Consider the following 26947-nt stretch of genomic DNA (forward strand, 5'->3'; position numbering starts at 1 on the left):
GCAAATAACCCCTCCCCCCCCCGTACCTGGGCCACCCCCGGGGGGGCAGGCAGGGGTGGGGGTGGGGCAGCCCCCGAGCCTTGGGGGGGCGGTGGGGGGGGGGCAGGGGGGGCAGCACGTTCTCGTAGTCCTCGGGGTCCTCGCGGAGGTGGCCTGGGGGGGGGGAGGGGACCCCAAACTGCCCCAGATCGCCCCACAACGCGCTACACCTGCCCCGCCCCCTGCTTAACCCCGCCCCTTCCCCTTAACTCCTCCCCTCCCCCCACCCTGCACCCCCTTAAACCTCCCCTCCCCAACCCCGCCCCCAACCCTTCCTATTAACCCCACCCTTAACCCTGCCCTTCCCCCTTAACCCCGCCCCTTCCTATTAACCCCACCTTAACCCCGCCCCTCCCCTTAACCCCGCCCCTTCCTAGTAACCCCACCTTAACCCCGCCCCTCCCCTTAACCCCGCCCCTTCCTATTAACCCCACCTTAACCCCGCCCCTCACCCTTAACCCCGCCCCTTCCTATTAACCCCACCTTAACCCCGCCCCTCCCCCTTAACCCCGCCCCTTCCTATTAACCCCACCTTAACCCCACCCGTGTCCCCAAAGCCCCCCCCCCGTGTCCCGAAAGCCCCCAGCCCCACCTCGGCCCCCCAAAGACCCCCCGTGCCCCCAAAGCCCACGGCCCCTCCCATGTTCCCAAAGCCCCCCCCGTGTCCCGAAAGCCCCCCCCTTGTCCCCAAAGCCTCCGCCCCCGGCCCCAGCCCGCCCCGCCCCCTCCTCCTCCTCCTCTCCCCTCCCCAGGCAGGGGGACGCACTCGGGTGGCACCAACACCGCCCCCTCCAGAGCCCCCAAGGGGGTATGTCCCCATTGGTCCCTCACATTTTAGCGTCCGGGTGGGTTCTATTTCCGGTCCCGATTTCGGCGGTTTCCGGTGCGACGGTTTCCGGTTCCGGTGTTTACTGTGCCGTGGTCTCCGGTGCCGGGGTTGCGGTTCCGGGTGCCGGTGCCGGGGCGGCCATGGGCGCTCACCTGGCTCGGCGCTACCTGGGGCAGGCGGAGGTGGAGCCGGACCCGCTGCAGCTGCCGACCTTCCCCCCCACGCTGGGGCTGCCGGAGCGCCGGCCCCGCGGTCAGTCCGGGGGGGAGGGGGGGTGCCGGGGGGGCACCGGGGGTAACCAGGGGGGGGGCGCCGGGCGGCTCTGGGGTGTCGGGAGGGCCCCGGGGCGGTGCTGACTCCGCCGCCCTTGGCCCGGCCCGGGGTGCCCTTGGGGTGTCCCCGCGGCACCGGCGGCTCGCGGGACCCCCGTGATCTTCCGCGGTCCCCCCCCGTGTGTCCCCCCCCCCCGTGTCCCCCCCATGTTCTGCGTCTTCTCGTGTCCACCCCGCCCCCTGTCCAGCTGTGACCCCCCCCGTGTCCCCCTCCCGTGTCCCCCCTGCCCTGTGTCCTGCCATGTCCCCCTATCGTGTCCCCTCATGTGTCCTGCCATGTACCACCCCGTGTCCCTCACCCCGTGTCCCCCGCGTGTCCTGCTGTGTCACTCCCTCCCCGTCGTGTCCCCCCCCCGTGTCCTCCCATGTCCCCCCTGTGTCCCCCTCCATGTCCCCCCCCCCGGCCCCATGTCCTGCCGTGTCTGCCAGTGTCCCCGCAGGGGCCACCTGCCATGTCCCCTGGTCCCCATCCCTGCAACATGTCCCCAAGTGTCCCTATATGCCACCCGTGTGCCACTCACCCTGTGTCCCCAACCCCACTGCGTGTCCCCAGGTGTCTCTGTGTGCCACACACGTGCCACCCGGAGCATCCCCAACCCTGCTGTGTGTCCCCGCGTGCCAGCATGTCCCCATGGCAGCCACCCACCGTGTCCCCAACCCCACTGCATGTTCACGTGTCCCACCCCGTGTCCCCAACCCCAGTGTGTCCCCAAGTGTCCCTGTGTGCCACCCCATGTCCCCCTCTTGTTCCCCCTCCCCACCAACATCTCTGGGCCGCCCCGCCAGGGGCCCTGACCCGTGTGTCCCCCCCCCCGTGACAGCCATGGTGGCCACGGCGCAGCAGCTGGCTGCGGGCCAGGTGCCACTGGAGCAGCGGGATTTCTGTGCCCACCACCTGCTGCGGCTGCTGCGCTGCCAGCGCGACGCCTTCCCCGTCCCCTGGAAGTGCCGGGGCCTGCGCCACGCCTGGGATGCCTGCCAGCACCACGAGTACGGGGAGCGCGGGGGGACGTGGGGGGGACACGGGGGACAGCAGCATATGGGGGGTTGTGTGGGGATGTGCAGGGGTTGGGGACGTGGCAGGGGGGGAAATGGGTGCAGAGGTGCGGGAATGGGGGGACAGGGGACATGGGGAGACAGGGGACGAGCATGGGGACGTGTAGGGGATATGGGGACGCTGGGACATGGGGGGACATAGGGGGTTGGAGGGGCGTGGGGACATGAGGACACGGGGGACACATGGAGTTTGTGGGGGGGCATGGGAACATGGAGGGGACATGGGGTTCGGGGGGGGGTGTGGGGACATGGGGGACACGGGGGTCATGGGAGGGACATGGGGACATGAAGGGGACACAGGACAGCAGCGTACGGGAGGGGCGTGGGGATGTGCAGGGGTTGGGGGACGTGGCAGGGGGGAAATGGGTGCAGAGGTGCGGGGATGGGGGGACATGGGGGGGACATAGGGGGGACACGGGGTTCGTGGGTGGGTATGGAGACACGGGGGGACATGGGTGGACATGGGGTTCATGGGGAGGGCATGGGGACATGGAGGGGACATGGCCATGCAGGGGGGATGTGGGGACACCAGGACACAGGGGGGATGGGGGGATGGAGACACGTAGGGATGGGGGACACAGGGGGTTTGTGGGGTGGGCATGGGGACATGGGGCCACATGGGGGACACACAGGGGGGATGTGGGGACAGCAGGACGTGGGGGGACACTGGGATGGGACATGGGGGCACAGGGTGCCAGGACAGGGGACATGGTGAGGGAGCACTGGGGACACTGAGACAACTGGCGGGGGACAGGACGACAGGAGGGACATGTCAGTAGGGGGTGGCAGAGATATGGGGGTGGGGGACAGCCTGGGGGGACGGGGGACATGGGGCTGGGGACAGGAGGGTCAGGGATGTGGGGGGAGGGCTGGGGCCATCACAGTGTCCTCTGGGGCTCCCTGTCCCCACCCCTGCACTGTCCCTGTCCCCATGCCCCCCTCCACCCACGCTGCGCTTCACCCTGTCCCCATGGTGTCCCCCTGGTACCCCCCCCCCCCCCCGGTGCGGCGGTGGCACTGGTGACACAGGTGACGTGTGTCCCCAGCTATGTGATGCGCATGAAGGAGTTTGAGCGCGAGCGGCGGCTGCTGCGGCGCCAGCAGCGGATCCGGCAGCGGGAGGTGGCAGCTGCCACCAGCGAGTGACAGTGACGTGGGGACATGGGAACTCCCACTGCGCAATAAACCCACAGAGCCCATGCTGTGCTGGCCTGTCCCTGTGCTTGGGGACACCGTGGTGCCTCCCCCCTGGGGTGGCCCTGGTCCCCTGCCTTCCCCACCTGGGGACATTGCGGATTGTCCCGTGGGGTGGCTGTGACCTCTGCGTGTGGTGGGACAGTGACAGTGACCCGCAGAGGGTGTGATGTTGTTTATTGTCACCTGCAGGGATGGGGGGACAGGGACAATGACGGGTCGTTCCCAGCCCCAGCCAGCGAGTGGGGGCCGTGGTCACAGGCCATGTGTGGGTGACATGGCTTTGTCCCCAACGGTGGCCTCAGCCGCTGCCACAGCTGTCACCAGGTGGCCAGGTCAGCCCGAGGCTGACACTGCCACAAGGGAGGGGACAGGGATGGCCCCGGGGGTGGGTGGGGGGGGGTGGGGCGTGGGGGGCTGGGGACCTGCAGGTGACAAGGGACAGCCAGGCCACGTCCCTGGGTGGGACACCAGGCTCGTGTCCCCTGTCCCCGTGTCCCCTGTCCCCAGCCCTGGCTCAGGGGGTTCCTGCGGCTCAGCACAGGATGGATGACATGGATGGCTGCGGGTGGCCCCACAGGGTGGGGGTGTCCCCGGGGTGTCCCCGTGTCACAGCAGGAAGGGGACGATGGGGGAGCGCAGCGGGGGGTAGTCGCGGAACTCGCGCAGGTAGCTGCGGTGCTTGCCCTGCGCCCAGATGGCCATCTGCACGAAGCCCACCAGCGAGAAGAGGGCCACTGCAGGGCCACCGTCACCAGGGCGGCCAGCCGACGGGGGGGGGGGGCAGGGGATGTGGGGGGGGCAGTGACCCCGGGGTGGGACAGGGTCATAGGGGATGTGGGGGGGGGCACTGACCCTGGGGTCACAGGGGACAGGGGAGGGACACCAACCCCAGCGGGGAACAGGGGATGGGGGGGGATGACACTGACCCCAGGGGGGAACAAGGGATGTGGGGGGGTCCCAGGGGACGTGGAGGGGACACTGACCCCAGGGGGGGACAGGGGACAAGGAGGGGGGGGGGGGTCACAGGGTATGTGGGGGGAACACTGACCCCGGGGGGACAGGAAAGGGACACTGACCCCAGGGGGGGATGGGGGACATGGGGGGGGTCAGAGGGGATGTGGGGCAGACAGACCCCGGGGGGGACAAGCGATGTGGGGGGGACACCGACCTCAGGGTGGGAGATGGGGTACCCAGGGTGCCCCCCCCCCCCCCCCCGACGCTGACCCACACCCGAAAGGGCACCCCCCCCACTGGGTGCGCACACCCCCCTCCCCAGGGTGCCCCCCCTCCCCAGGGTGCCCCCCCTCCCCAGGGTGCCCCCCCCTCACCGGGCAGACACTGTGTCATGATGGTGAAGCCGATCCAGGACCCGACCTGGGGGGAGGGGCAGGAATTGTTGCAGGGGGGTGGGGGTGGGGAGCCCCCCCACAGTGCTTACTCCCCCCCCCCACCCCTGGGTGCCATCCCCCCCGCCCTTGCCATAGGTAGAGCCTCCCCCCAGTTGTGTCCCCCCAAATGCCACCCATCCAGTGTGTGTGTGGGGGGGCCTTCCACGTGGTGACACCCCCAGCGCTGCCCCCCCAGGACAGTGTCCCTCCCCCACCATGTGACACCCCCAATGCTGCCCCCCAGGACAGTGTCCCCCCCTCCCCATGTGACACCCCCAATGCTGCCCCCCAGGACAGTGTCCCCTCTCCCCATGTGACACCCCCAATGCTGCCCCCCAGGACAGTGTCCCCCCTCCCCATGTGACACCCCCAGTGCTGCCCCCCAGGGCAGTGCCCCCCCCCAGCCCCCCCACCTCGTAGGTGTAGTTGGGGCAGGAGACGAGCAGGAAGAGCCAGGTGAAGGGGTTGCGGGTGGGATACGGGATCTTCCGTGTCTTGGAGCCTGTCACGTGCCAGCACACGCGTGTGACACCCCCCACACACATGTGCCCCCCCCCGTGCCCCCCCCAGCAGCGCTCCCACAGACACGCGTGTGCCTATATCCCTGCGTGTGTGTGTGACACCTCTGTGTGTCCCCCCCCAGCTGCTCCCACAGGCGTGTGCGTGTCACATGCCCCCCCAGTCCCCCCCCTCACGTGTCATGTTCCCCCCCCCATGTCCCCCCGCGCCATCTGTGCCCCCCCCCCCAGCCTGCAGGTGCTGCCACACCTGTGCAACACGACATGTGCCTGGCACACCCGCCCCCCCGCTCACACGCCTCCCACAGAACATGTGCGGGCACCGGCACACGTGTGTGCGTACCCCCTGCCCGCCCCCCGCCCCCCCCCCGCCCCCCCCCCGCCCCCTCACCCGCGGGGCGCAGGTTCCGCAGGGCCACGTGGATGGAGAAGTTGCCGAGTTGGCAGAACTGGGCGGGGGGGGAGGGGGGGGAGGGGGGTGTCCCTGAGCTGCAAGTAACAGCTGGGTCCCCCCCCCAGCGCCCACCTGCCCCCCCTCCCCCGCACTCCACTTACCCCCCAGCCCCCACCCCACAAGCCTCCCAGCCCCCCCTCCGGACTCACCTTCCCCCTCCCAGCACCAATCTGCCCCAAGCCCCCCACGTACCCCCAACCCCTACACGCCTCCCAGCCCCCCCTCCAGACCCACCTGCCCCCTCCCAGCACCAATCTGCAGCCCCCCCAGCCCCCTATTTATCCCCAGCCCCCACTCTGGACCCACCTGCCCCCTCCCAGCACCAATCTCCCCCCCTGCCTCAACACCCCATGCCTCCCCCAGCACCCCCCCCCCCCCCAACACCCCCCAACACCCCATGACCCCCCAGCACCCCATGCCCCCCCTCCAGCACACCCCCCCCCAGCACCCACCAGGAAGACAGCCAGTGCCAGCTTCACTTGCTCGTCACCATAGGCTGGGGGGACACAGCGGGGGGGTCAGGAACACCCCCACCCCCCCACAGCGTCCCCACAGGGGTCACAGCGGGGATGTGGGTGCTGTGGGCGGTGGAGGGGACAGGGACAGTGACAGTGACACTCACTGGGGGTGGTGGTGTAAAGCAGGTGGTTGATGTAGTGGGGCTGGGGGACAGGGGACAGGGACAGTGACAGTGACAATCACCAGGGGGGGTGTGTACAGCGGGTGGTTGATGTAGTGGGGCTGGGGGACAGGGGACAGGGACACTCACCGGGGGGGGTGTACAGCGGGTGGTTGATGTAGTGGGGCTGGGGGACAGGGGACAGTGACACTCACCGGGGGGGGTGTACAGCGGGTGGTTGATGTAGTGGGGCTGGGGGACAGGGGACAGGGACACTCACCGGGGGGGGTGTACAGCAGGTGGTTGATGTAGTGGGGCTGGGGGACAGGGGACAGGGACACTCACCGGGGGGGGTGTACAGCGGGTGGTTGATGTAGTGGGGCTGGGGGACAGGGGACAGGGACAGGGACAGTGACACTCACCGGGGGGGGTGTACAGCGGGTGGTTGATGTAGTGGGGCTGGGGGGACAGGGGACAGGGACAGGGACAGTGACACTCACCGGGGGGGGTGTACAGCGGGTGGTTGATGTAGTGGGGCTGGGGGACAGGGGACAGGGACACTCACCGGGGGGGGTGTACAGCGGGTGGTTGATGTAGTGGGGCTGGGGGACAGGGGACAGGGACACTCACCGGGGGGGGTGTACAGCGGGTGGTTGATGTAGTGGGGCTGGGGGACAGGGGACAGGGACAGTGACAGTGACACTCACCGGGGGGGGTGTACAGCGGGTGGTTGATGTAGTGGGGCTGGGGGACAGGGGACAGGGACAGGGACAGTGACACTCACCGGGGGGGGGTGTACAGCGGGTGGTTGATGTAGTGGGGCTGGGGGACAGGGGACAGGGACAGTGACAGTGACACTCACCGGGGGGGGTGTACAGCGGGTGGTTGATGTAGTAGGCCATCCAGGCAGCAAAGCCCCAGTAGTAGGTGCAGTTCTGAAGGACAGCAGGAGGGTGTTGGGGACACGGCAGGGACATTACGGCTGCGGTGGCTGGGGGACACTTGGGGACACCCCACCAGCCATTCCTGGGCGAGTGCTGGTGGGGGGAGGGTGGCCGGAGGGATGCAGGGGTGGGGTGGGGTGGGGGTGGGGTGCAGCCACGTTGGGGACGGGGAGGGGACAGTAGGGGACACGGGTGTCACCTTGAAGATGTTGCGCAGGGGCATGGTGCCGTGCGAGAAGCGGTGGACGAAGAGCGTCTCCAGCAGGCGCTTGATGTAGTGGAAGGAGTGACAGCCACACGCCAGGCTGGGGACACAGGGGGCACACGTGGGGACATGCCTGGGGACACCCCCCCATGTAGTGGAAGGAGTGACAGCCACACGCCAGGCTGGGGACACAGGGGGCACACGTGGGGACATGCCTGGGGACACCCCCCCATGTAGTGGAAGGAGTGACAGCCACACGCCAGGGCTGGGGACACAGGGGGCACACGTGGGGGACATGCCTGGGGACACCCCCCCATGTAGTGGAAGGAGTGACAGCCACACGCCAGGCTGGGGACACAGGGGGCACACGTGGGGACATGCCTGGGGACACCCCCCCATGTAGTGGAAGGAGTGACAGCCACACGCCAGGCTGGGGGGGCACGGGGGGACACACGGGGGGACACTCCCTCATGCCCCTCTGTCCCCAGCTGCAGTGGCTGTTGTCCCCCCACTGTCCCTCGGGGTGCAGGACCCCCACTCCAGCCCCCAGAGCCCCCTCAGGGCTGTGGGACCCCCCGTGCAGCCCCCCAAGTCCCTGCACTCCCAGAGGGCAGCCCCAGGCCCTGTGACCCCCAGTTCAGCCCCTCAGCCCCTCCAGAGCAGACCCCTCCCCTGGTCTCAGGACCCCCAACCCCCTCCCTGGTCTCACAACCCCCAGTTCAGCCCCCCTTGCCTCCAGTCTCAGGACCCCCAATTCCCACCCCCTCCCCAGGTCTCAGGACCCCCAATTCCGCTCCCCCCCCCCAGGTCTCAGGACCCCCAGTTCAGCCTCCCCAGAGCAGACCCCTCCCCAGGTCTCAGCCCCCCCCCCCCATTCCCCCCCTCCCAGGTCTCAGGACCCCCAGTTCAGCCCCCCAGCCCCTCCAGAGCAGACCCCTCCTCAGGTCTCAGGCCCCCCCCAATTCCCCCCCCCCCAGGTCTCAGGACCCCCAGTTCAACCTCCCAGCCCCCACCCAAGCTGTCCTCGAGGCCTCCAGGGCAGCCCCCCATGTCCTGTGACCCCCATAACACCCTCCAGCATGGCCCAAGCCCCCCCTGGGCAGCCCCTCAGGCCCTAGGACCCCCAATTCAGCCTCAGAGGCTCTTCCCCCCCCCTTGACCCCCCCTATGTCCTGTGACCCCCCAACATGGCCTAAACCCCGCTCCCAGGTCTCAGGACCCCCAAGACAACCCCCAGGTGCCCCATGCAGCCCCCCCGTGTCCTATGAGCCCCAAATTACACCCCTGAGCCCCCTCCCAGACCCATCTACCCCCAATTAAGCTCCCTACCCCCCACCCTCCCATCCTTTTGCACCTCTGGGGCAACTTCCCCTACCCCTCCACCCCCCTGCCCCCCCCCCACTGACTGGACGACCGTGTGGCGGCTGGCGGTGAAGTCATAGCGGGGGCCGTAGAGGAAGGGGACGCGGAAGTAGAAGAGCAGGTAGATGAGCAGCGGCCCCGCGTACTCAGTCAGGAAAACCTGCAGGTGGACAGATGGACGGAGGGATGGAGGGACGGACAGGGGGATGCGGGGGGTGGGGGCGACGCAGAAGGACGGGGCTGTGTGGAGGAACATGGGATGTGTGGAGAGAGGCAGGGACGGGCACAAGGGCAGAGGGGTCTTGAGGGACGTGGGGACGGACAGAGGGACGTAGAGGTGGACAGAGGGACACAGGGATGGACAGAGGGACACAGGGATGGACAGAGGGACACAGGGATGGACAGAGGGACACAGGGATGGACAGAGGGACGTAGAGGTGGACAGAGGGACACAGGGATGGACAGAGGGACACAGGGATGGACAGAGGGACGTAGAGGTGGACAGAGGGACGTAGAGGTGGACAGAGGGATGGGGGAAGGGGGGGCTGGAGGGACAGAGGGAGGAAGGCAGGGACAGGCACATGGGCAGAGGGACGGACAGAGGGACGTGGGGAGAGGAGTGGATGGAGAGGCAGAGGGACAGACAGAGGCATAGGTGGAGAGACGGACAGAGGGCTGGAAGGAGGGACAGAGGGACAGAGAGATGGATGGAGGGATAGACGGAGGGAGGGACAGAGGGACGGACAGAGGGATGGAGCAGTGGGACAGTCAGGGACACAAGAATAGACAGGGGAGCAGACAGAAGGCTGGAGGGACAGACAAACCGACCAAGGGACACGAGGACTGACAGGGCAGACAGAGGCCAGAGGGATGCAGGGAAACCAGAGGGACAAAGGACGGATGGACAGGAGAGATGGCAGTACGAGGGGATGGACAGAGGGATGGAGGCACTTGGGGGACAGAGGGACAGACAGCGGGTGGGCAGTGGGGGCAGGGGGGGAGCAGGGGGGACAGGGAGCAGGAGGGAGGGACAGACGGACAGGGGGACGGTGGGGTGGGCAGGGGGATGGGGAGCGGGAGGGACAGGGGGACAGTGGGGTGAGCGTGGGGATGGGGAGCAGGAGGGAAGGATGGATGGACAGAGGGACGGAGGCACTCGGGGGACAGCACTCGGGGGACAGGGGGACGGACAGCGGGTGGGCAGCGGGGCCCGGGGTGTGAGCACGGGGACGGGGAGTGGGAGGAAAGGACGGATGGGCAGAGGGACAGAGGCACTTGGGGGACGGATAGCGGGTGGGCAGTGGGGGCAGGGGGATGTGGAGGGACGGACAGGGGGACAGGCGGGCAGCTGCCTCACCGTCACCCAGCTGATCTGCGCCCCCAGGTCACGGAAGTAGAAGGTGGCGGTGGTGCCCACGGGCAGGCTCTGCAGCACGTCCTCATCCTTCAGGGATCTGCCCTCTGGAGGGACAGGCGGCCCGGTGACCCCCGCCCCCCGATGGGGTTGGGGACATCCCCCTCCCCCCCCCTCCTGCGGTGGCACTCACTGGGGTCCAGGCGCAGGGACTGTCTGGCCGGGTACCACTGGGGATCTGCAGGACAGAAGGGACCGTGTTTGTGCCACTGGGGGGACAAGGCTGCAGTGGGGACAGTGATGGCACCCAGATGGGGGTCCATGACAGGTCCCTGGTGACGAGGGGGTCCCGTGATGGCTCTCTGGTCATGATGGGGGTCCCTAGGGCCCATGAGAGGTCTCCAGCCACAATGAGGGTCCCCAAGGTCCCATGACAGGTCCCTGGTCACGATGGTGACCACAGTGGCCTGGTGACAGGTCCTCGGCCACAAGGGTCCCCAAGGCCCCATGACAGGGGTGCCCATGGCTCTGTGACGGGTCCCCAGCCACAGCAGAGACTGTGATGGCCCTGTGGTGGATCCCCAGTCACGGTGGTGACCACAATGGCCCTGTGATGGGTCCCTGGCTGCAAAGAGGGTCCCCATCACCCTGTGACGTGGGTTCCCACGGCCCCATGGTGGGTCCCTGGCTGCAACAAGGGTCCCCACAGCCCTGTGACAGGTCCCCACAGCCCTGTGACGGGTCCCCAGCTGTTACGAGGGTCCCCACCACTCCATGACCAGGATCCCTATGGCCCCATGAAATGTCCCCAGCCACAGTGAGGGTTCCCACCACTTCACAGAAGGTCCCCAGCTGCCACAGGGGGTCCTGGTGGAGGGTCCCCGTCCCCCTCCCCATCCCTGTCCGTACGTACGGGCCTTGGTGAAGAGGCTCTTGATCTCGGCGATGGTGGCGTGGGGCTCCACCTGCGGGCAACCAAGAAGCCGTCAGGGGGCTGCCAGGGCACCCACACCTCAGTTTCTCCAGCCCCCCAGCCCCCCTAAGGGGACACAGGACAAGGTAGAGGGGATGTGTCCCCCCCTCCAGGTACCTTATCAAGGAAGCAGAGCTTCTCCCGTGTCCGGGCGTCCAGGATCTCCACCTCAAAGAAGAGGACAGCTTTCTTGGTCTTCTTGATGGGGGGAGCCTGGCGCCAAAGCCCCAGGATGGGGGACTGGGACACCTGACCCCCCTCACGGGGCAGCCCCGCTCCCTCCATGTCACCGGGCTCTGGTGACACCGCGGGGACGCCGGCGCGCCCAGCTGAAACCTGAGCAGTCCCTGGGGAGCTGCTAAATATATACCTCCTCCCCTCTCTGGGGTGGCTCTTGGCCCTGGTGGCCCTGGAGGTGGCCCTGGAGGTGGCCCTGGAGGTGGTCACGGAGGTGGCCAGAGGAGGGACAGGGTCACCTGGTGCTCAGGGAGGGACAGGGACCGGTGGCTGGTGGAGACAGAGGGGCCCGGAGTGCAACGTGGGCAGGAGGTAAGGTTGGGCCCCCCCACTGACACACCAAGGTCCCCAAGGCCCTCGGTGGCACGAGGGTGGTGACAGGCCTGGCTGAAGGATAGCACTGCGGCTTGATGTCACCCGTGGGTCACCCTGGGGGGACGGGTCTACATCATCTTGTGGCACTGCAACGGGGACAGGGGTCTGTCACCCCTGGGTCACCCTGGTGGGGACAGAGCCACGGCACCCTGTGACAACCCTTCAGGGACATGGGTCTGTCACCCCAGGGAGGGGCTGGGGGTGTGATACCCCCATGGGTGATCCTGGACATGCCAAACGAGGCGTGAAGGTGCCCCCGACTGTGGCGCTGGTGATGGTGACAGTGACAGGGCCGGCAGGGGGTTGGTTGGTTTATTTTGGCTCTTCCCCACCATCGGGCTGAGTCCTGCCAGCACCGTGGTCACCGTCACCGCCGAGCTATGACAACCATCCCCCGCAGCCTTGGCCCCTCCCAGTGCCACCGCCGGGTGGCGGAATGAGGCCACCCTGGGGGGGATGTCCCACCTGCCACTCGAGTGTAGGGACCCTGGGGCCGTCACGGTGTCACACCTGGCCCTGGCGGGGGTGCGCGGCACCACCGAAGGGGCACCACGCTGGGCCCTGCCCCTCCCCCGCGCCGGCGGGGTGCGGCAGGCAGCCCGCCAGGGCAGGTCGGGGCTGGCAGCGCCACCGGCAGGAGCTGCGCTCTCCGCCCCCGCACAGCCGCTCCCCGCCGCCCCGGGGGGTGTGGGGGGGGAGCGCTGCAGGCGGCTTGGCTCTTCCCCCCAGGCAGGCGCGGGGACCCCCCAGGTGCCACCGTGAGGAGCCCCCGCCGCCTGGCCACCCCGGGGCTGGCACCGCGCACGCAGGGCGGAGCCGCCGGCGGCCGCCACGCCCATCACCGTCACGTCACCCGTGCCGTCAGCCCCTCGGGGCTGTTGCGACAGGCTGTGCGTGACGCGGCCATAGCAAGCCCGGGCGAGGCCCGGTGGGGCGGGTCCGGGCATAGTGGGACAGGCCCAGGGGGGTGGCTGGGCCCCGTCGGAGCAGCCTGGGCCCTGCTGAGCCAGCCCGGGCCTCGCTGGACCGGGCCAGTCTCCAAAAACGAGACCAGGCCCCGCGGACCGAGGAGGCCCCGCCCTTTCGGCAGACCCCGCCCCCGCGCATGCGCAGACCACGCGGCCGCCGCTCAGCCTCGTGCGCATGTGCGGCCCCCTCCGCCGGCCTGGCCTAATGCACGTGCGCGCTCCGCGCTCCCCCCCCCCCCCCCCGCTCCTCGCATGCGCAGTGGCGCTGAGCCGGGTGCCGGGCGCATGCGTGGAAGGGTCGCGGCGGCCCGCGGCGGCTGGGCCCTGGGAGGGAGCCGGGGCCGGGATCGGGGCGGGCGGCGCCGCCTCACCTCGTAGTGCTTCATGACCGCCGCTCTCCGCCGCCGCCGCTCCCGCCGGCCGGTCGCTCCCCGCACCGGACCCGCCCATTTCACCTGGCGGGAGGGGCCTGAGCCGCCGCCAATCGCCGCCGCGCGCGTGGTGGCAAGCGGCCAATCAAGGCCTGGGGTCACAGCGGCCCCGCCCCCACCCGCTACTCTTCCCGCCCCGGTTGTTTCCGCGGCAACGGGAACGCCTGACGGCGGCTCGACCAATGGGAAGCAGAGGCGGGGCGCAGAGTGACGGCGGAGGCAGCCAATGAGCTTGTGGCAGAGGCCGGCAGTGTGGAGGTGGGCAGCGTAATGTCTGTGCGTGGGCTTCGAGGCGGGGCCTTGGGGGTGGGCGGGGCCTTCGGTGGGCGGGGCCTTCGGGATACGACGAAGTGGGGCGGGTTGGGGGTGTTGCAGAGATCGTGGGGAGTCCATGGGGCACTGGGGGGGTCATGGGCGTCACCTGGGGTCACAGGTTGGGGTCCATGGGGGGCTGGGGGGGTCATGGGGGTCACGGTGTCACAGGTGCACCACATGGATTCTCTGGGGACGGGGGGCCCAGGGCAACGCTGACCGGGGTAGGGGGGGGGGTGGGGGGTCATAGGGGGCTTCTTGGGGACACCCTGTGGCACAGGGGGACATGTCGGGGGTGGGGGCGCTGGGACACGGAGCCACTGGGAGCACATTGTGTCCCCCACTCTGGGGTCAGCCAACAGCCCCGTGTCCCCCTGTCCCTGTCACCCCTGTCCCTGTGTCCCCATGGCCCCTTGGCCACCTGCCCCCATGTCCCCCTGTCCCTCCGTCCGCCACATGCCCGTGTCCCCAGTCCCTCCTGTCCCTGTGTCCCCATGTCCCCATGGACACCCAGACGCTGGCATGTCACCATGAGCTGCCCTGGTGTGTCTCTGCCCGGGTGTCACCCAGACCAGGGACACTCCTTGGGCACGTTGTTAGGGAACACGGGGGGGACAAAGGTCCCAGTCGGTGGCATGGTGGTGGCACACTGCGGTGACAGGGACAGGCTGTTGTGGACAGGGACGGTGGCCGGGACTGTCGTGGTGACAAGACACTGTGTGTGCCAGGTACAGGCTGTCACAGGAGGTGACAGTTGCTCTGGGTGACAGGAGGCGGGTTGTCACCAGGGGTGATGGGGGGGTGTTGGTGGCAGTGTCTGGAGGTGGTAGTGGCTGTGTGTGACAGTGACAGGTTGTCACAGTGGGTGACAGGACTGGCTGCCTCTCAGGGTGATGATGTCACTGCGGGTGACAGGACAGGCTGCCTGTAAAGGTGACGGTGTCACTGTGGGGGGTGGTGGTGGTGGGTGACAGGGCTGTCACTGTGGGTGACAGGACTGGCTGCCTCTCAGGGTGACAGTGTCACTGTGGGTGGTGGTGGGTGACAGGGACAGGCCAGCATTGCGGGTGGCAATGGGTTACAGGGCTGTCACTGTGGGTGACAGGACAGGCTGCCTCTCAGGGTGATGGTGTCACTGCAGGTGGCAGTGGGTGACAGAGCTGTTGTGGTGGGTGACAGGTGGCTGCCTCTCAGGGTGGCAGTAGCTGTGGGTGACAGGGCTGTCACTGTGGGTGGTGGTGGGTGACAGGGCTGTCACTGCAGGTGGCAGTGGGTGACAAGGCTGTCACTGGGGGGTGGTGGCAGTGGGTGTCAGGGCTGTCACTGGTTGACAGGGCTGTTGCAGTGGGTGACAGGGCTGTCACTGTGTGGTGGTGGCGGTGGGTGACAGGGCTGTTGCGATGGGTGACAGGGCTGTCACTGGGTGGTGGTGGCGGCGGGTGACAGGGCCACCGGCCTCCCGCGCTGGGCACAGGCTGTCTCCGGGTGACGGTTGCCGTGGTGACGGGACAGCCTCCCCCCCCCATCATGTTGCTCCGGCAGCAGCCGGCGGGGGCGGAGCCGACCGCGTGCCCCGCCCCGCTCACCCCCGTCGCGCAGGCGCAGGCTGCGCGCCCAACCCCTTGCCCCGCCCCGGCGTGACGCGGCGCCCGCGGATTGGCGGAGGGGCGGGGAGGCGGGGCGAGGCGGGCGGCGGGCTCTGGAAGGTTCGGCCGGCGCCTCAGAGCGCGGCCGGGCGCGATGGGGAAGGACTATTACCGCACGCTGGGGCTGTCCCGCGGCGCCTCGGGCGAGGACGTGCGGCGGGCCTACCGGAGGCAGGCGCTGCGCTTCCACCCCGACAAGAACAAAGAGCCGGGCGCCGAGGAGCGCTTCAAGGAGGTGGCCGAGGCCTACGACGTCCTCAGCGACCCCAAGAAACGGGAGATCTTCGACAAGTACGGGGAGGAGGGTGAGCGGCGGCGCCGGGGGCGGCGCGGGGAGGCAGAGAGGGCGCCGGGAGCGGGGCGGGGCGGGGGGGTGCTGGGTGGGTTTGGGGGGTAGGGTGGAGGAGGCAGTATAGGGGGACTGGGGGGCGCAGTGTGGATGTATAGGAGGTTTTGAGGGGGGCAGGCTGGGGGGGTGGAGGGTGCTGAGTGGGGCTGGGCGGCAAAGTCGGGGGGGCTGGGTGGGTTGGGAGGCACAATGTGGAGGTGGAGGGGGTCTGGGGGGTGGCCAGGCTGGGGAGGGCAGGGGGAGGTGTCAGGGGTCTGGGGGTCTGGGCAGGGTGGGAGGGGCAGTGTGGAGCGGTGGGGGGCTGTGGGGGCAGTGTGGAGGTGTGTGGGGGTCTGGGGTGGGTGGATCTGGGGGGCAGGGTGGGGGGGTCAGTGTGGTGATGTAGAGGAGCTGGGGTAGCAGTATGGAGGTGTAGGGGATCTGGGTAGGCAGGGGCAGGGGGGGTCGGGGTGCAGGCAGGTTGGATAGGCAGGGCCGGGGGGGGGCCGGCGTGTAGGCAGGCAGTGTGTGATAGGGGTCTTGGGTGGGGGTCAGGGGGTGAAAGCAGGTCGGGGGACAGGCAGCGGGGAGGGAAGAATGTCAGGCTGGAGGCAGGCAGCAGACTGGGGGGCTGTTTGTGGGGCTGGGGGCAGGGGGAGCAGGGTGCAGGCAGGTGGTGGGGCTGGGAGACAGGCAGTGGGGATGGGACTGGGGTCCTGGAGGAGCCAGGCAGGGGTGGGCAGGGGGCTGGCGGGGTGCAGGCGGGGGTGCTGGGGCCCGGGGGTGCTGGGCGCCGTGCCGGGGGGTGGCGATGGATCCGGCTGGGCCTGTTGGGGCCTGGCTGGGCCTGGCAGCCGTCAGCAGCGTCTGTCTGCGCCGCGTCCTCCTGCGCCGAACCGGTTCCCGCTCCCAGCTGGGGCCGTGCCAGGCCGCCACCACCCCCTGCCTGCCCCACACCCTGCCTGCGTCTCGCCCCACGCCCTGCCCCAGCTGGGTGGATGCCGAGGCGCTTTGGGAACCGGCCAGTGGGGCTGACATGTGCCTTCCTTCCCTTTCCAGGACTGAAAGGGGGTGCCCCCACCTCTGGCCCGGGGGGGTCCAATGGCCCCACCTTCACCTACACCTTCCGGGGCGACCCCCACGCCATGTTTGCCGAATTCTTCGACGGTCGCAACCCCTTCGACACCTTCTTCGTGCAACGCAACGGGGATGATGACGATGGTGACGACGCCTTCACTGCCTTCCATGTGGGAGGTTTTGGTAGCGTTGGCTTCCCCCGGGGGCGGGGGGGTCCCGAAGGCGCCTGCCGTAAGCAAGACCCCCCAGTCCTCTATGACCTGAAGGTCTCCCTGGAGGAGATCTACAGTGGCTGCACCAAGAAGATGAAGATCTCTCACAAGCGTCTCAACCCCGACGGGAAGACGGTGCGTAACGAGGACAAAATCCTCACCATCGAGGTGAAGCGGGGTTGGAAGGAGGGCACCAAGATCACCTTCCCCAAGGAGGGCGACCAGACCCCCAACAACATCCCTGCTGATGTCGTCTTTGTCCTCAAAGACAAACCTCATGGTGTCTTCCGCCGGGAGGGCTCGGACATTGTCTATCCAGCAAAGATCAGCCTCCGTGAGGTGGGTGGGGGCTCCTAGTGGGTGCTTTGGTCTTGGCAGTGGTGGGGACATCAAGGGTGGGTTGGCCTTGGCGGCATTGGGAATGTGGCAGGTGGTTGTGTGGGCAGTTGAACATGGTGGTGGGGATGCAATGGTGGGTTGGCCTCGATGGTAGAGATGCAGCAGGTGGTGCGGACATGATGCGTGGTGGGTCTTGGAGGTGGGGACCGAGGGAGGTTGCCTGGGTGGATGGTTTTGGTGGCGTGGATGCAACAGGTGGTTGGTCTGTGTGGTGGTGGGGATGTGGTACGTGGTGGTCTGGGTGGTTGGCCTGGGTGGTAGGGGTGTCAGAAGTGGTTGTCTGAGTGGTGGGGATGCAGGAGGTGGTGGGTCTGGGGGGTGGAGACCAAGGGTGGTTGGGCAGCTGGTGGGTGGTAGGGATGTGATGGGGCAGTTGGTCTTGGTGGTAGAGAAGAGACAGGTGACTGGACGGTCGTCATGGTGGTGGGGATACGAGGGGTGGCTGGGATGTGATGGGGGGTTGTCTGGGTGGTTGGGTCGAAGGCTGGTTGTCTGGGTAGTGGGTCTTGGTGGTGAAGACCAAGGGTGGTTGTGTGGTTGGCATTGGTGGCATGGATATGGTGGGTGGTGGGTTGTGGGGGAGGAAGTGGTGGGTGGTTGGGGGACGACAACTTTGGGGGGGACGGCTTCACGGGGGGATATGGGTGGTTGAGTGATGTGTCTTGGGAGGACGATTGGGTGGTGGGGATGTGGTGGGTGGTTGTGGGGGGACAACTTGGGGGGGGTACATGGTGGGCGGTTGGGTGGTGGGTCTTGCTGGGGGGGGATGGTTGGGTATTGGGGATGTGGTGGGCGGTTGGGGTGGGATGATTTGGAGATGTGGTGGGTGATTGGGTGGTGGGTCTTGGGGGGGGGGGACGGGTGCTGGGGATGTAGTGGGTGGTTGTGGGGACACAGCTTCGTGGGAAGGACATGGTGGGCGGTTGGGTGGTGGGTCTTGGGGGGGGGACACATGTGGTGGGCAACTGGTCTTGGTGGTGCTGGTGGGGATGCAATGGGAGGGTTGGTCCTGGTGGAAACATGATGGGTGGTGGGGCTTGGTGGGGGGGATGGTTGGGTGGTGGGCAGTTGGTGGGGGATGACTTTGGGGGACGTGGTGGGGATGTGGTGGGTGGTTGTGGGGGGACGACTTGGTGGGGGGGACATGGTGGTTGGGTGGTGGGTCTCGGTGGGGGAATGTGGTGAGCAACAGGGCTTGGTGTTGGTGGGGATGCAATGGGAGGGTTGGTCTTGGTGGAGACACAATGGGGGTGGGTCTTTGTCTGATGAGTGGTTGGATGGTTGGTCGGGGTGGGAGTGCGATGGGTGGTTGGTCTGGGTGGGGGTGCAATGGATGGTTGATCTCCACGCTGTTGATGGGGACGTGACACATGGCCTGGGGTGGTGGGTTGGGTGCTCGGCCTTGGTGGCGGGGCCGTGACGGGTGGTCCGTGGGCACCTTGGTGGCATGGTGACAGTGCTGTCCCCCCTGTCCCCCCAGGCGCTCTGCGGCTGCACGGTGCACGCGCCCACGCTGGACGGCCGCACCATCCCCATGGTCTTCAAGGACGTGCTGAAGCCGGGGGTGAAGCGCCGCATCCCGGGCGAGGGGCTGCCCTTCCCCCGCACGCCCGACCAGCGTGGGGACCTCATCATCGAGTTCGAGGTCAAGTTCCCCGACAGGATCCCCCCATCCTCCAGGACCCTTCTGGAGCAGATCCTGCCCGTCTAGCCCCTCCCCCGCTGTGCCCCCACCGCCCCCACCTGCGGGGGCTTGGGGAGGGGGTCGGACCTCATTGGGACCACGAGGGGGGCCCATGCCAGGCCTTGGGCTGAGGGTGGCACCTCAGGGACCTCCAGGCTTCATGGGGGCTGGGTGTCCTCACCCACCCCATCTTGGAGGGCTGGGGTGGTGGGGTGTCCTCATCCCCCTGTCTTAGAGCTTGGAAGGGTCCCGGGGTGTCCTCCCCACCCCATCTTGGGGGTCTAGGGGTGGTAAGGTGACCTCGATCACCTGTCTGCAGGCTTTGGGGGTCCTGAACCATCCTTGTGCCCCCCTCCCTCCCCACTTGGGGATCTGGGGGCCCCCAGGTGTTGTCCCACCCCCACCCCCCATCTTGGAGTGCTGGGGTGCTTGGAGTGGGGGTGGTCCCCCATCTCTCTGTTCTGGTGGCCCTGGGGTATCCTAGTGTCCCCCCCAGCACCCCCATCTTGGGGCTCCTAGAGCCCCTGCGCCCCCTGTCCCTGGGGGTCCTGGGGTGTCGGGGCTGGGGGTACACACAGTGTCATCATCCAGCCCCCCACTCCCCTATTTGGGGGTCCCCACTCATCCTGTCACGGGGCTCCCCATGTCCTTGTGGCCCCACTCTGGGGGTCCTGGGCTGTCCTTGTCCCCCTCTTGGGGGTCCCTGTGTCCTTGACCATGCCCCCCCCCCCCCCCTCTAGGGGGTCCCTGGTTCCCCCCCATTTGGGGGTCCCACTTCTTGGGGCTGGGGGTATGTGCGGGGTGTCCTCATGCATCTCCCTCTGCTGCGGGGTGTGGGGGGGTGTGGGGTGCCCTCCCTTCCCCTCAGGACGAGGGGGAGTCCCCAGAGGGGGTGGGGGGGCCGCGGGCGGCTCGGGGCGGGGGGGGGGGCAGGGCGGGACCCTCTTATCCTTTGGGATGAATCCGCCGGGAAAAGGGGCTGTTCCTGCAGCAGGAGCGCGAGTCCCTTTGTATAAAGCACTGAAACCTCCCTCCGCCTCTGCCTCTGGGGGGGTGGGGGGCTGCTGGCCGTGACCCCCTACATGGGGCTGGGGGGTGGGGGGTGTCGTCGTCCCCTCCCCCTCGATCTGGGTGGGGAGCCCTCCCACTGCAGTCCAGGGTCTGTTCCTGGCCCCCCCCCGCCTCATCTCCAAGGCGGGTGTCACCCACCCTCTCAGATGGGGGGTGTGGCCCCCCCCCCCCGCCCCCCCGGAGTGTGTGCCTCCGCACATGGGGCCTGTCACCTTCCCCCTCGAATGGGGGATGTACACCCCCCCCCCCCTCCCCAAATGGGGTCTATCACCCTTCCCCCTCCCCAGTGAATGGGTGGTGGTGTGTCCTTCCCCACCCCAATGGGGTCACCCTCTACCTTTCCCCCCCAACCATGGGGCGTGTAACCTCCCCCCCCTCATCCCCAAATGGGAGCTTTAACACTCCACCTCCTCTTCAAATGGGGTGTGTGCCCACTCCCGCGAACGGGGGTGCGTGCTGCCCCCCCCAAATGGGGTCACCCTCGGCCTTCTCGGCCCCCCCCCCCCCTCAATGGGGACTGTTGCCACCTCCTAACCCCCCGTAATGGGGTCTCTCCTACCCACCCCCGAAAAACGCCGTCCGTCAGTCGCTGGGTCGTATGTTCCGCTTCCAGCCCCGCCCCCCCACCGCCGCGCCGCAGCTCTCCTCGCCAGCCCCTCCCAGCCTGGCGGGCCCCGCCCTCGGGACTCGCGGTTTTCGCTGCTGATTGGTTGCGGGTGGCCCCACCCGCGGGGGTGCGGAGCGGGCGCGCTCATGGCCCGGGGGGGGGGCGCGGGTGGCCGAGCCCTATCCTGCCGCCTCGCCCCTCCCCGCTGCACATTCCGCTGCCCGGCGAGGAGGGGGCGGTGATTGGTCCGGGCGGGTTTGGCTCCGCCTTCCCGGAAGTGGCGCTCCGGCAGTAGCGCCCGGCGGCAGGCGGGAGGGTCCGACCGGTGAGCGGGGCTGGGCGGCGGCGGCCGGGCCCGGGATCTTGGGGGTGGGCGGCCTGGGCGGGGAGGGAGGTGCGCTGGGCCCCCACGGGGACGGTACCGGGCGTCCAGCAGGCCCGGACCCTCTGGTCGCAGAGAAACTCGGGAGCGCCCGCAGCCGGGGACTTCCCCGCCTCGGTTCCCCGCACCCCACCCCCCCCCCCCCCCCCCCCCCCCCGCCTCGATTTCCCCCCATAGCCCCACAGCCCCCCCCCAGTGCCTCAGTTTCGCCCCATGGCTCCCCAGCCACTCTCTTTCATGCCTCAGTTTCCCTCTACGGCCCATCAGCCCTCCCCGTGCGTCAGTTTCCCCCATTGCCCCTCAGTCACCCCTTTTTGTGCCTCAGTTTCCCTCTACGGCCCAGCAGCACCTCCCCCCCGGTGCCTCAGTTTCCCCTCTCTCCTAGCACCCGGCGAAGCACCGCAGGACATCACCTCCACGGGGAGGGGGCACCCAGCCCCCTGCCCCCCCCCAAGGCTCTGCTGCCACCCCCCGATACCCACCCCCCCCCCCCCCATGCCGCTAGGCCTGGGCCGCCGCAAGAAGCCCCCGCCGCTGGTGGAGAACGAGGAGGCGGCAGGGGGACGTGGGGGGGCTGCTGGTGAGACCCCGGGGGGGCCGGTGGGTGTTTCTGGGGGGGGCCCCGCCCCGGGCCTCCCCCCCCCACCCCCTGCCCTTCGGCCTCGCCTGGTGTTCCACACGCAGCTGGCACATGGCAGCCCCACCGGCCGTGTCGAGGGGTTCACCAATGTCCGTGAGCTCTACGGCAAGATCGCCGAGGCCTTCCGCATCCCCCCGGGAGAGGTGGGGGGCACCCCTGGGTGCTGGGTGGGGTGCTGGGGGGTGGGGGATTGAGGGGTGGCCCCCCAGAGGGTTCCCAGGGCACCCCTGGGTGATGGGTGGGGTCCTGGGTGGTGGGGGTGCTGAGGGATGGGCACCGAGGGCTCCCAGGGTACCCCTGGGTGCTGGGCGAGGTGCTGGGGACACTGCAGGATCAGTAACAGAGAGGCTGGGAGCACCCTTGGGTGCTGGGGGTCCTAGGGGACATTGGGAACCAAGGGACTGGGACCTGGGGGGTCCCTGGTGTGGGTTTGGGGGTCCCTGGGGTGTTTGGGGGTGTTCCTCGGGGGATTGGAGGGTCTTGGGGGGATTGGCGGGTTCCCGGGGGTGTTTGGGGGGTGCTCTGAGGGTTTGGGGGGGGCTTGGTGGGTTTGGGGGGAGCTTGGTGGTTTTGGGAGTCCCTGGGGTATTTTGGGGGTGTCCCTGTGGGGTTTTGTGGTCCCTGGGTGGTCCCTGGTTGGATTTTGGGGTCCCTGGTGGGTTCTGGGGTCCCTGGGGGCTTTGGGGGTCCCTGGGGACACCCAGAGGGCAGGGGACTCCCGGGCTGGGCTGGGTGACCATGGGTGGCTGTTGACATCAGGGGGAGGGGACCCCAGGGGTGCACAAGGAGGTCCCACAGGTCCCTTAAGCATCACCCATCACCTTATGTCCCCTGGAGGGGTCCCGGGTGTCCCCAGATGGAGGTTCCTCCCACCAGGTCCTTCCCACCCGTGTGACCGAGGCATCCCCCAGGAGGGGGCTGGCCCAGGTGGCCGGGGCGTGTCGCAGGGTCCCCCCTGCACTGATGCCCTGCCCCCGCAGGTGATGTTCTGCACCCTCAACACACACAAGGTGGACATGGAGAAGCTACTGGGCGGGCAGATTGGCCTGGAGGACTTCATCTTCGCTCACACCAAGGGGCAGCGCAAGGAGGTGCAAGTCCTCAAGTCGGAGGAGGCCCTGGGGCTCACCATCACCGACAACGGCGCCGGCTATGCCTTCATCAAGGTGGCACCCATGGGTGCTGTCACCGGGCAGGGACACCTGGGGTGCTAGAGGGGGCCCTGGGGGGTGGGGACACGGGGAGATCCTGGGTGGTGTCCAAGTCAGTGCAGGGATGGGGATGGAGGACACCCAGGGGGGGACGTGGGGTCGGAGGCATGGGGGCATCCTGGGTGGTGCCCAAGTTAACATAGGGATGGGGAAGGAGGACACCTAGGGATGGCCCTGGGGTGGGGGGGGACGCAGGGACATCCTCGGTGATGCCCGTAGGGATGGGGAAGGGGGACACCTGGGGGGGACATGGGGTGCGGGGGACATGGGGACATCCTGGGTGGTGCCCGTAGGGCCAGAGAAGGAAGACACCCGGGGGGCCCCTCACTCTCGGGGGGGCCCTGCGGTCTCCTGGGTGGTCCCTGGGTTGAAGGGGGTTGTGGTGATGTCCTGGGGGGGGGGCGGGCAGTGTCCCTGTGGGGGTGGGGCAGGATGCCAAGGGACATCCTGGAGTATCGTGGTGGGATACAGGCAGCCCCTGGTGGTCCCTGAACAGGGTGGGTGGGCCCTGGCACCATCCCTGACCGCACTGGGGGGCCATGGTGACCCCCGGGTGGTCCCCGCAGCGGATCCGGGAGGGCAGTGTCATCGACCGGATCCCAGTGATCAGCGTTGGGGACATGATTGAGGCCATCGATGGGCGGAGCCTGGTGGGCGCCCGGCACTACGAGGTGGCCAAGATGCTGAAGGAGCTGCCCCGGGGCCGCACCTTTGCACTGCAGCTCACCGAGCCTCGCAAGGCCTTTGGTGAGCTCCAACTGGGAGCACTGGGAGCCCAAGCGGGAGGGATCCCAATGCCCCCCCTCCCCCCAGGGCAGCCACCTTTTTACTGGCTTTGGGGGGACCCAGGCAGCCAGGGCGTTGCAGTCCCCTGTCCTGAACTGGAGGGCGGTGCCCTGGGTTACTGGGAGCACTGGGAGCCCCACCAGTAAGGGGGACGGGACCCATCATGTGTGTTCGGGGTGGAGGGTCCAGCCCCGCTACTGGGACCCTGAACACCTGCGGAGGTGGAAGGGGTACCTTAGAGCCCCCCCCCCCAAAACTCGGGGGGACCCCATGAGCCTGGGGGTCTCTGGGGTACAGGGTGGGGGCTGGTGCAGAGTCAGTAGCCTGGGGAACCCCGAAAACTGGGGGAGGACCGATGGGGACCCACAGTGCTGGGGGGAACCCCAAAAGCCAAAAGAAGGCTGGTGCAGACCCCGTAACTGGAGGGGGGATGTGTGGGACCCCCATACCCCAACAACGGACTGATGGGGGGGCCCCCCAGGACTGATGGGGGGGCACTACAGAGACCCCCAAACTATTCCCCTCCTACCCCTTGGGGCCTGGGGGGTCTGTGGTGGGTGGGGAGCCCCCTCAGCCATGCGCCCCCCCCCTCAATTTCTCAGTCCCCCAACTCCCCCCATTTTGCCTTTCAGACATGATTGGGCCGCGGGCGGGGGGTGGCCGTGGCGGGGCCCCCCCCCCCGGGCACTGGCCGGGGCACCCTGCGCCTCCGTGCTCGGGGACCTGCCACCGTTGAGGAGCAGGTAGGGCAGCGCGTGGCGGGGTGACGGGGCAGCGGGGACCCCCCCTCCATCTCCAGGGGTCCCCCTGACCCCCTGACCCCCCCCAGCCGTCTGCCTTCGAGGAGCGGGCTGTGGCCAAGGTGGACGATCTGCTGGAGAGCTACATGGGCATCCGTGACAGCGAGCTGGGTGAGCGTGGGCTGCAGCCCCCCGGGGCCAGGGGACCCCCCCGGGGGCATGGGACCCTCCGCAGGCACTGGTTGTTCCCTGAGTGTCTCCGTTGTCCCCACAGCTGCCACCATGGTGGAGCTGGGCCGGGACGCCCGCGACCCCGACGCGCTGGCCCAGGCCCTCGACTCCCAGCTCGGGGACTTTGCCTTCCCCGACGAGTTCGTCTTTGACGTCTGGGGGGCCATTGGTGACGCCAAGGTGGGGCGCTGCTAGGGTGCCCCCCCATCTGCGGGGTCCCCCCAGGGCTGGGGACCCCTCCCCTGGACCGGGAGCATCCCTAGGGTTAGGGGATCCCCCCCTCCCTCACACTGACTGCCACGGACTGGGCCCCTCTGCTCGATTCCATGATTGGAGACACCCCCCCCCCCCACTTGCAAATGGGGCCCCTCAAAAAGCTGGACCTCCCCCCAGAATACCTGCTGGAGAGGGGGGGCTTCCCAGCATTCCCCGAGGGACATGGAGCCCTCACCCCAGCCAGGGAGCCCCCCATGAAGTCCCCTCTCAGGACCCCCTAATGGAGCTGAGTGCCCCACCTCAGCTGTAGACCCCCCCCAAATTACCTGACCCCCCTTTCCCAGCTAGGGCCTCCCCAGCATGGGACCCTCACTGCACCTTCAGACACCCTGCCAGGGGACCTGGGTGCCAGCCCCCTGAATATCGCCCCCCAGCCCCCTTGCAGCTGGCCTGAGACCCCCAACAGAGGTGGGTGCCCCGCCCCCCCCCCCCCCCCCCCCCCCCCCCCCATTTCCTGCTTTCCTCTCCCATGGATGTGGGTCCTTTTGATCCCCTCCCCAGTTTTTGGGCCCCCTCCTCAATCAGGAGATCCCACTCCATGTTCTAGGACCCCCCATCCACGGGGCTTAGTGCCCCCCCCCCCCCCAACATGGCACCCTTCTAAAGCACCCCTGGGCCTGAAGACCCCCCAGTTGCCGCGCCCCCCCCCCCCCCCTTACCGAGGGCTGTACCCCACTACTAGGGGGATACCCCAGCCCCTCCTGCCTGGGTGACCCTCAGTCACCTGGCCATGACACTAATGTCCCTCCCCCTGCAGGGTGAGGTATGAGGGTCCCCCCCCAGGGGCTTTTTAGGGGGGGGAGGGGGACCGGAGCAGCCCTGTGTCACCGCAAAATAGAGACAGACCCCCCCCGACCCCACCCCACCCCGACCCCCGGCCTGCTGGTGCCAATCTGAGCCTGTCACACACTGTCACCCCCCGCTGACACGCTGTCACCTCCCATCGCACTGACTACCTCGGGGGGAGGGGGGAGGAACGGGGGGGGGGGGGGGGGACACAGCACAGCCTCCCTGCCCCCCTGTCACCCTGTCCTGTGTCCCCTGGGGGTCCCCTGTAGCTGGGGTTGGGGGGGGGGTGGTCATGGCAGCGGTGGGGAGGGGGCTCCCCTCCCTGGGGCATATTTTTGTATTTGATATGTAAAGTGATTTTAACATAAAATAGAGAGAAATTGGGAACGGTGGCTGCTGGGGGGGTGGGGGTGTGCTCAGCGTGCGGCCGGCAGAACTGGGTCTTACACGCCCTTCGTGTGCTCCCCTTGCACACCCTTCGCCCACCCTTTGCACTCCTCTCACGCACCCCTTGCACGCCCTTTGCGCACCCCTTGCACGCTCTTTGTGCATCCCTTCCACGCCCTTCACACACCCCTTGCACACACTTCACGCACCCCTTGCACACCTCTCATGCACCCTTTGCACACCTCTTGGCCACTCCTTACATCACCTTCATGCACAACCCTTGCACACCCTTCGTGCACCCCTTGCACGCCTCTCACACACCCCTTGCATGCCACTCATGCACCCCTTGCACGCCCTTCGCGCACCCCATGCGCACCTCTTGCACCCTTTCCACGCATCTCACGCACTCCTTGCATGACCTTTGCACACACCCCTTGCACACCTCTGGTATGCCTCTCACACACCTATTGCACACCTCTCATGCACCCTTTGCACACCTCTCACACACCCCTTGCACGCCCTTTGTGCATCCCTTGCACGCCCTTCACACACTCCTTGCACACTCTTCATGTACCACTTGCACACCTGTCACGCACCCTTTGCACACCTCTCAGACACTCCTTACGTGACCTTCATACACAACCTTTGCACACCCTTTACACACCCTTTGCACTCCCTTCGTACACCCCTTGCATGTCTCTCACGCACCCCTTGCACGCCCTTTGGGCACTCTTGCACAGCCACAGCCTTGCACACCGCTTGCATGGCTCTCCCCGGCCTTGCATGCCCCTTGCACGCTCCCTGGCACAGCGCTTCCCAGCCTTGCACACCCCCTTGCACACCCCCAGCCTAGCACACCCCTCACGAGCCCCTTGCACACCCCTTCCT

The 26947-nt window shown here is 68.2% G+C and overlaps 4 protein-coding genes across 6 annotated transcripts; 3 read left to right on the plus strand and 1 right to left on the minus strand.

Annotated features, from left to right (window-relative positions):
- The first annotated feature begins 943 nt into the window (after nt 1-943).
- On the plus strand, nt 944-3455 carry NDUFB7 (NADH:ubiquinone oxidoreductase subunit B7). The gene is made up of 3 exons (XM_040581387.1): nt 944-1120; nt 2022-2190; nt 3303-3455. The coding sequence occupies exons 1-3, from the start codon at nt 1009-1011 to the stop codon at nt 3400-3402; spliced, it is 381 nt and encodes a 126-aa protein (XP_040437321.1). The 5' UTR covers nt 944-1008; the 3' UTR covers nt 3403-3455.
- A 157-nt stretch (nt 3456-3612) lies between these two features.
- TECR (trans-2,3-enoyl-CoA reductase) lies at nt 3613-13395 on the minus strand. 2 transcript variants are annotated; one of them, XM_040581385.1, is made up of 13 exons: nt 13222-13380; nt 11388-11438; nt 11211-11262; nt 10491-10535; nt 10301-10404; nt 8988-9103; nt 7576-7681; nt 7295-7367; nt 6266-6309; nt 5751-5808; nt 5255-5343; nt 4782-4827; nt 3613-4187 (listed from the first exon to the last, which is right to left on the minus strand). In XM_040581385.1, the coding sequence occupies exons 1-13, from the start codon at nt 13234-13236 to the stop codon at nt 4060-4062; spliced, it is 927 nt and encodes a 308-aa protein (XP_040437319.1). In that variant the 5' UTR covers nt 13237-13380; the 3' UTR covers nt 3613-4059. The 2 variants fall into 2 exon arrangements, with proteins under 2 accessions (XP_040437319.1, XP_040437320.1); XM_040581386.1 differs by lacking the exon at nt 10491-10535 and having other exon boundaries at nt 13222-13395.
- A 1729-nt stretch (nt 13396-15124) lies between these two features.
- On the plus strand, nt 15125-19815 carry DNAJB1 (DnaJ heat shock protein family (Hsp40) member B1). Of its 2 annotated transcripts, none has more exons than XM_040581382.1 (3): nt 15125-15530; nt 16627-17195; nt 18736-19815. In XM_040581382.1, the coding sequence occupies exons 2-3, from the start codon at nt 16713-16715 to the stop codon at nt 18964-18966; spliced, it is 714 nt and encodes a 237-aa protein (XP_040437316.1). In that variant the 5' UTR covers nt 15125-15530; nt 16627-16712; the 3' UTR covers nt 18967-19815. The 2 variants fall into 2 exon arrangements, with proteins under 2 accessions (XP_040437316.1, XP_040437315.1); XM_040581381.1 differs by having other exon boundaries at nt 15263-15544; nt 18736-19814.
- Nucleotides 19816-19858: 43 nt separating this feature from the next.
- On the plus strand, nt 19859-25986 carry GIPC1 (GIPC PDZ domain containing family member 1). The gene is given in 8 exon segments (XM_040581383.1): nt 19859-20942; nt 21385-21782; nt 22620-22805; nt 23417-23597; nt 24269-24278; nt 24280-24379; nt 24466-24547; nt 24651-25986. Coding segments are annotated over 7 exon segments (999 nt in total). The 5' UTR covers nt 19859-20942; nt 21385-21494; the 3' UTR covers nt 24803-25986.
- The last annotated feature ends 961 nt before the right edge of the window (nt 25987-26947 follow it).

This window comes from Falco naumanni, unplaced genomic scaffold (assembly GCF_017639655.2).
Source record: "Falco naumanni isolate bFalNau1 unplaced genomic scaffold, bFalNau1.pat scaffold_202_arrow_pat_ctg1, whole genome shotgun sequence".
NCBI lineage: Eukaryota > Metazoa > Chordata > Aves > Falconiformes > Falconidae > Falco > Falco naumanni.

Bases quoted from the DNA above. Each gene is read 5' to 3' on its own strand.
- NDUFB7 (XM_040581387.1), top strand. From the start codon at position 1,009: ATGGGCGCTCACCTGGCTCGGCGCTACCTGGGGCAGGCGGAGGTGGAG. The intron at 1,121-2,021 runs GTCAGTCCGGGG...CCCCCGTGACAG, and splicing joins GCCGGAGCGCCGGCCCCGCG to CCATGGTGGCCACGGCGCAG. The intron at 2,191-3,302 runs GTACGGGGAGCG...GTGTGTCCCCAG, and splicing joins GATGCCTGCCAGCACCACGA to CTATGTGATGCGCATGAAGG.
- TECR (XM_040581385.1), bottom strand. The intron at 9,104-10,300 runs GTGAGGCAGCTG...GTCCACCTGCAG, and splicing joins CGCAGATCAGCTGGGTGACG to GTTTTCCTGACTGAGTACGC. The intron at 5,809-6,265 runs GTGGGTGCTGGG...CCCCCCGCCCAG, and splicing joins TGGCACTGGCTGTCTTCCTG to TTCTGCCAACTCGGCAACTT.
- DNAJB1 (XM_040581381.1), top strand. From the start codon at position 15,334: ATGGGGAAGGACTATTACCGCACGCTGGGGCTGTCCCGCGGCGCCTCG. The intron at 15,545-16,626 runs GTGAGCGGCGGC...TTCCCTTTCCAG, and splicing joins CGACAAGTACGGGGAGGAGG to GACTGAAAGGGGGTGCCCCC. The intron at 17,196-18,735 runs GTGGGTGGGGGC...CTGTCCCCCCAG, and splicing joins CAAAGATCAGCCTCCGTGAG to GCGCTCTGCGGCTGCACGGT.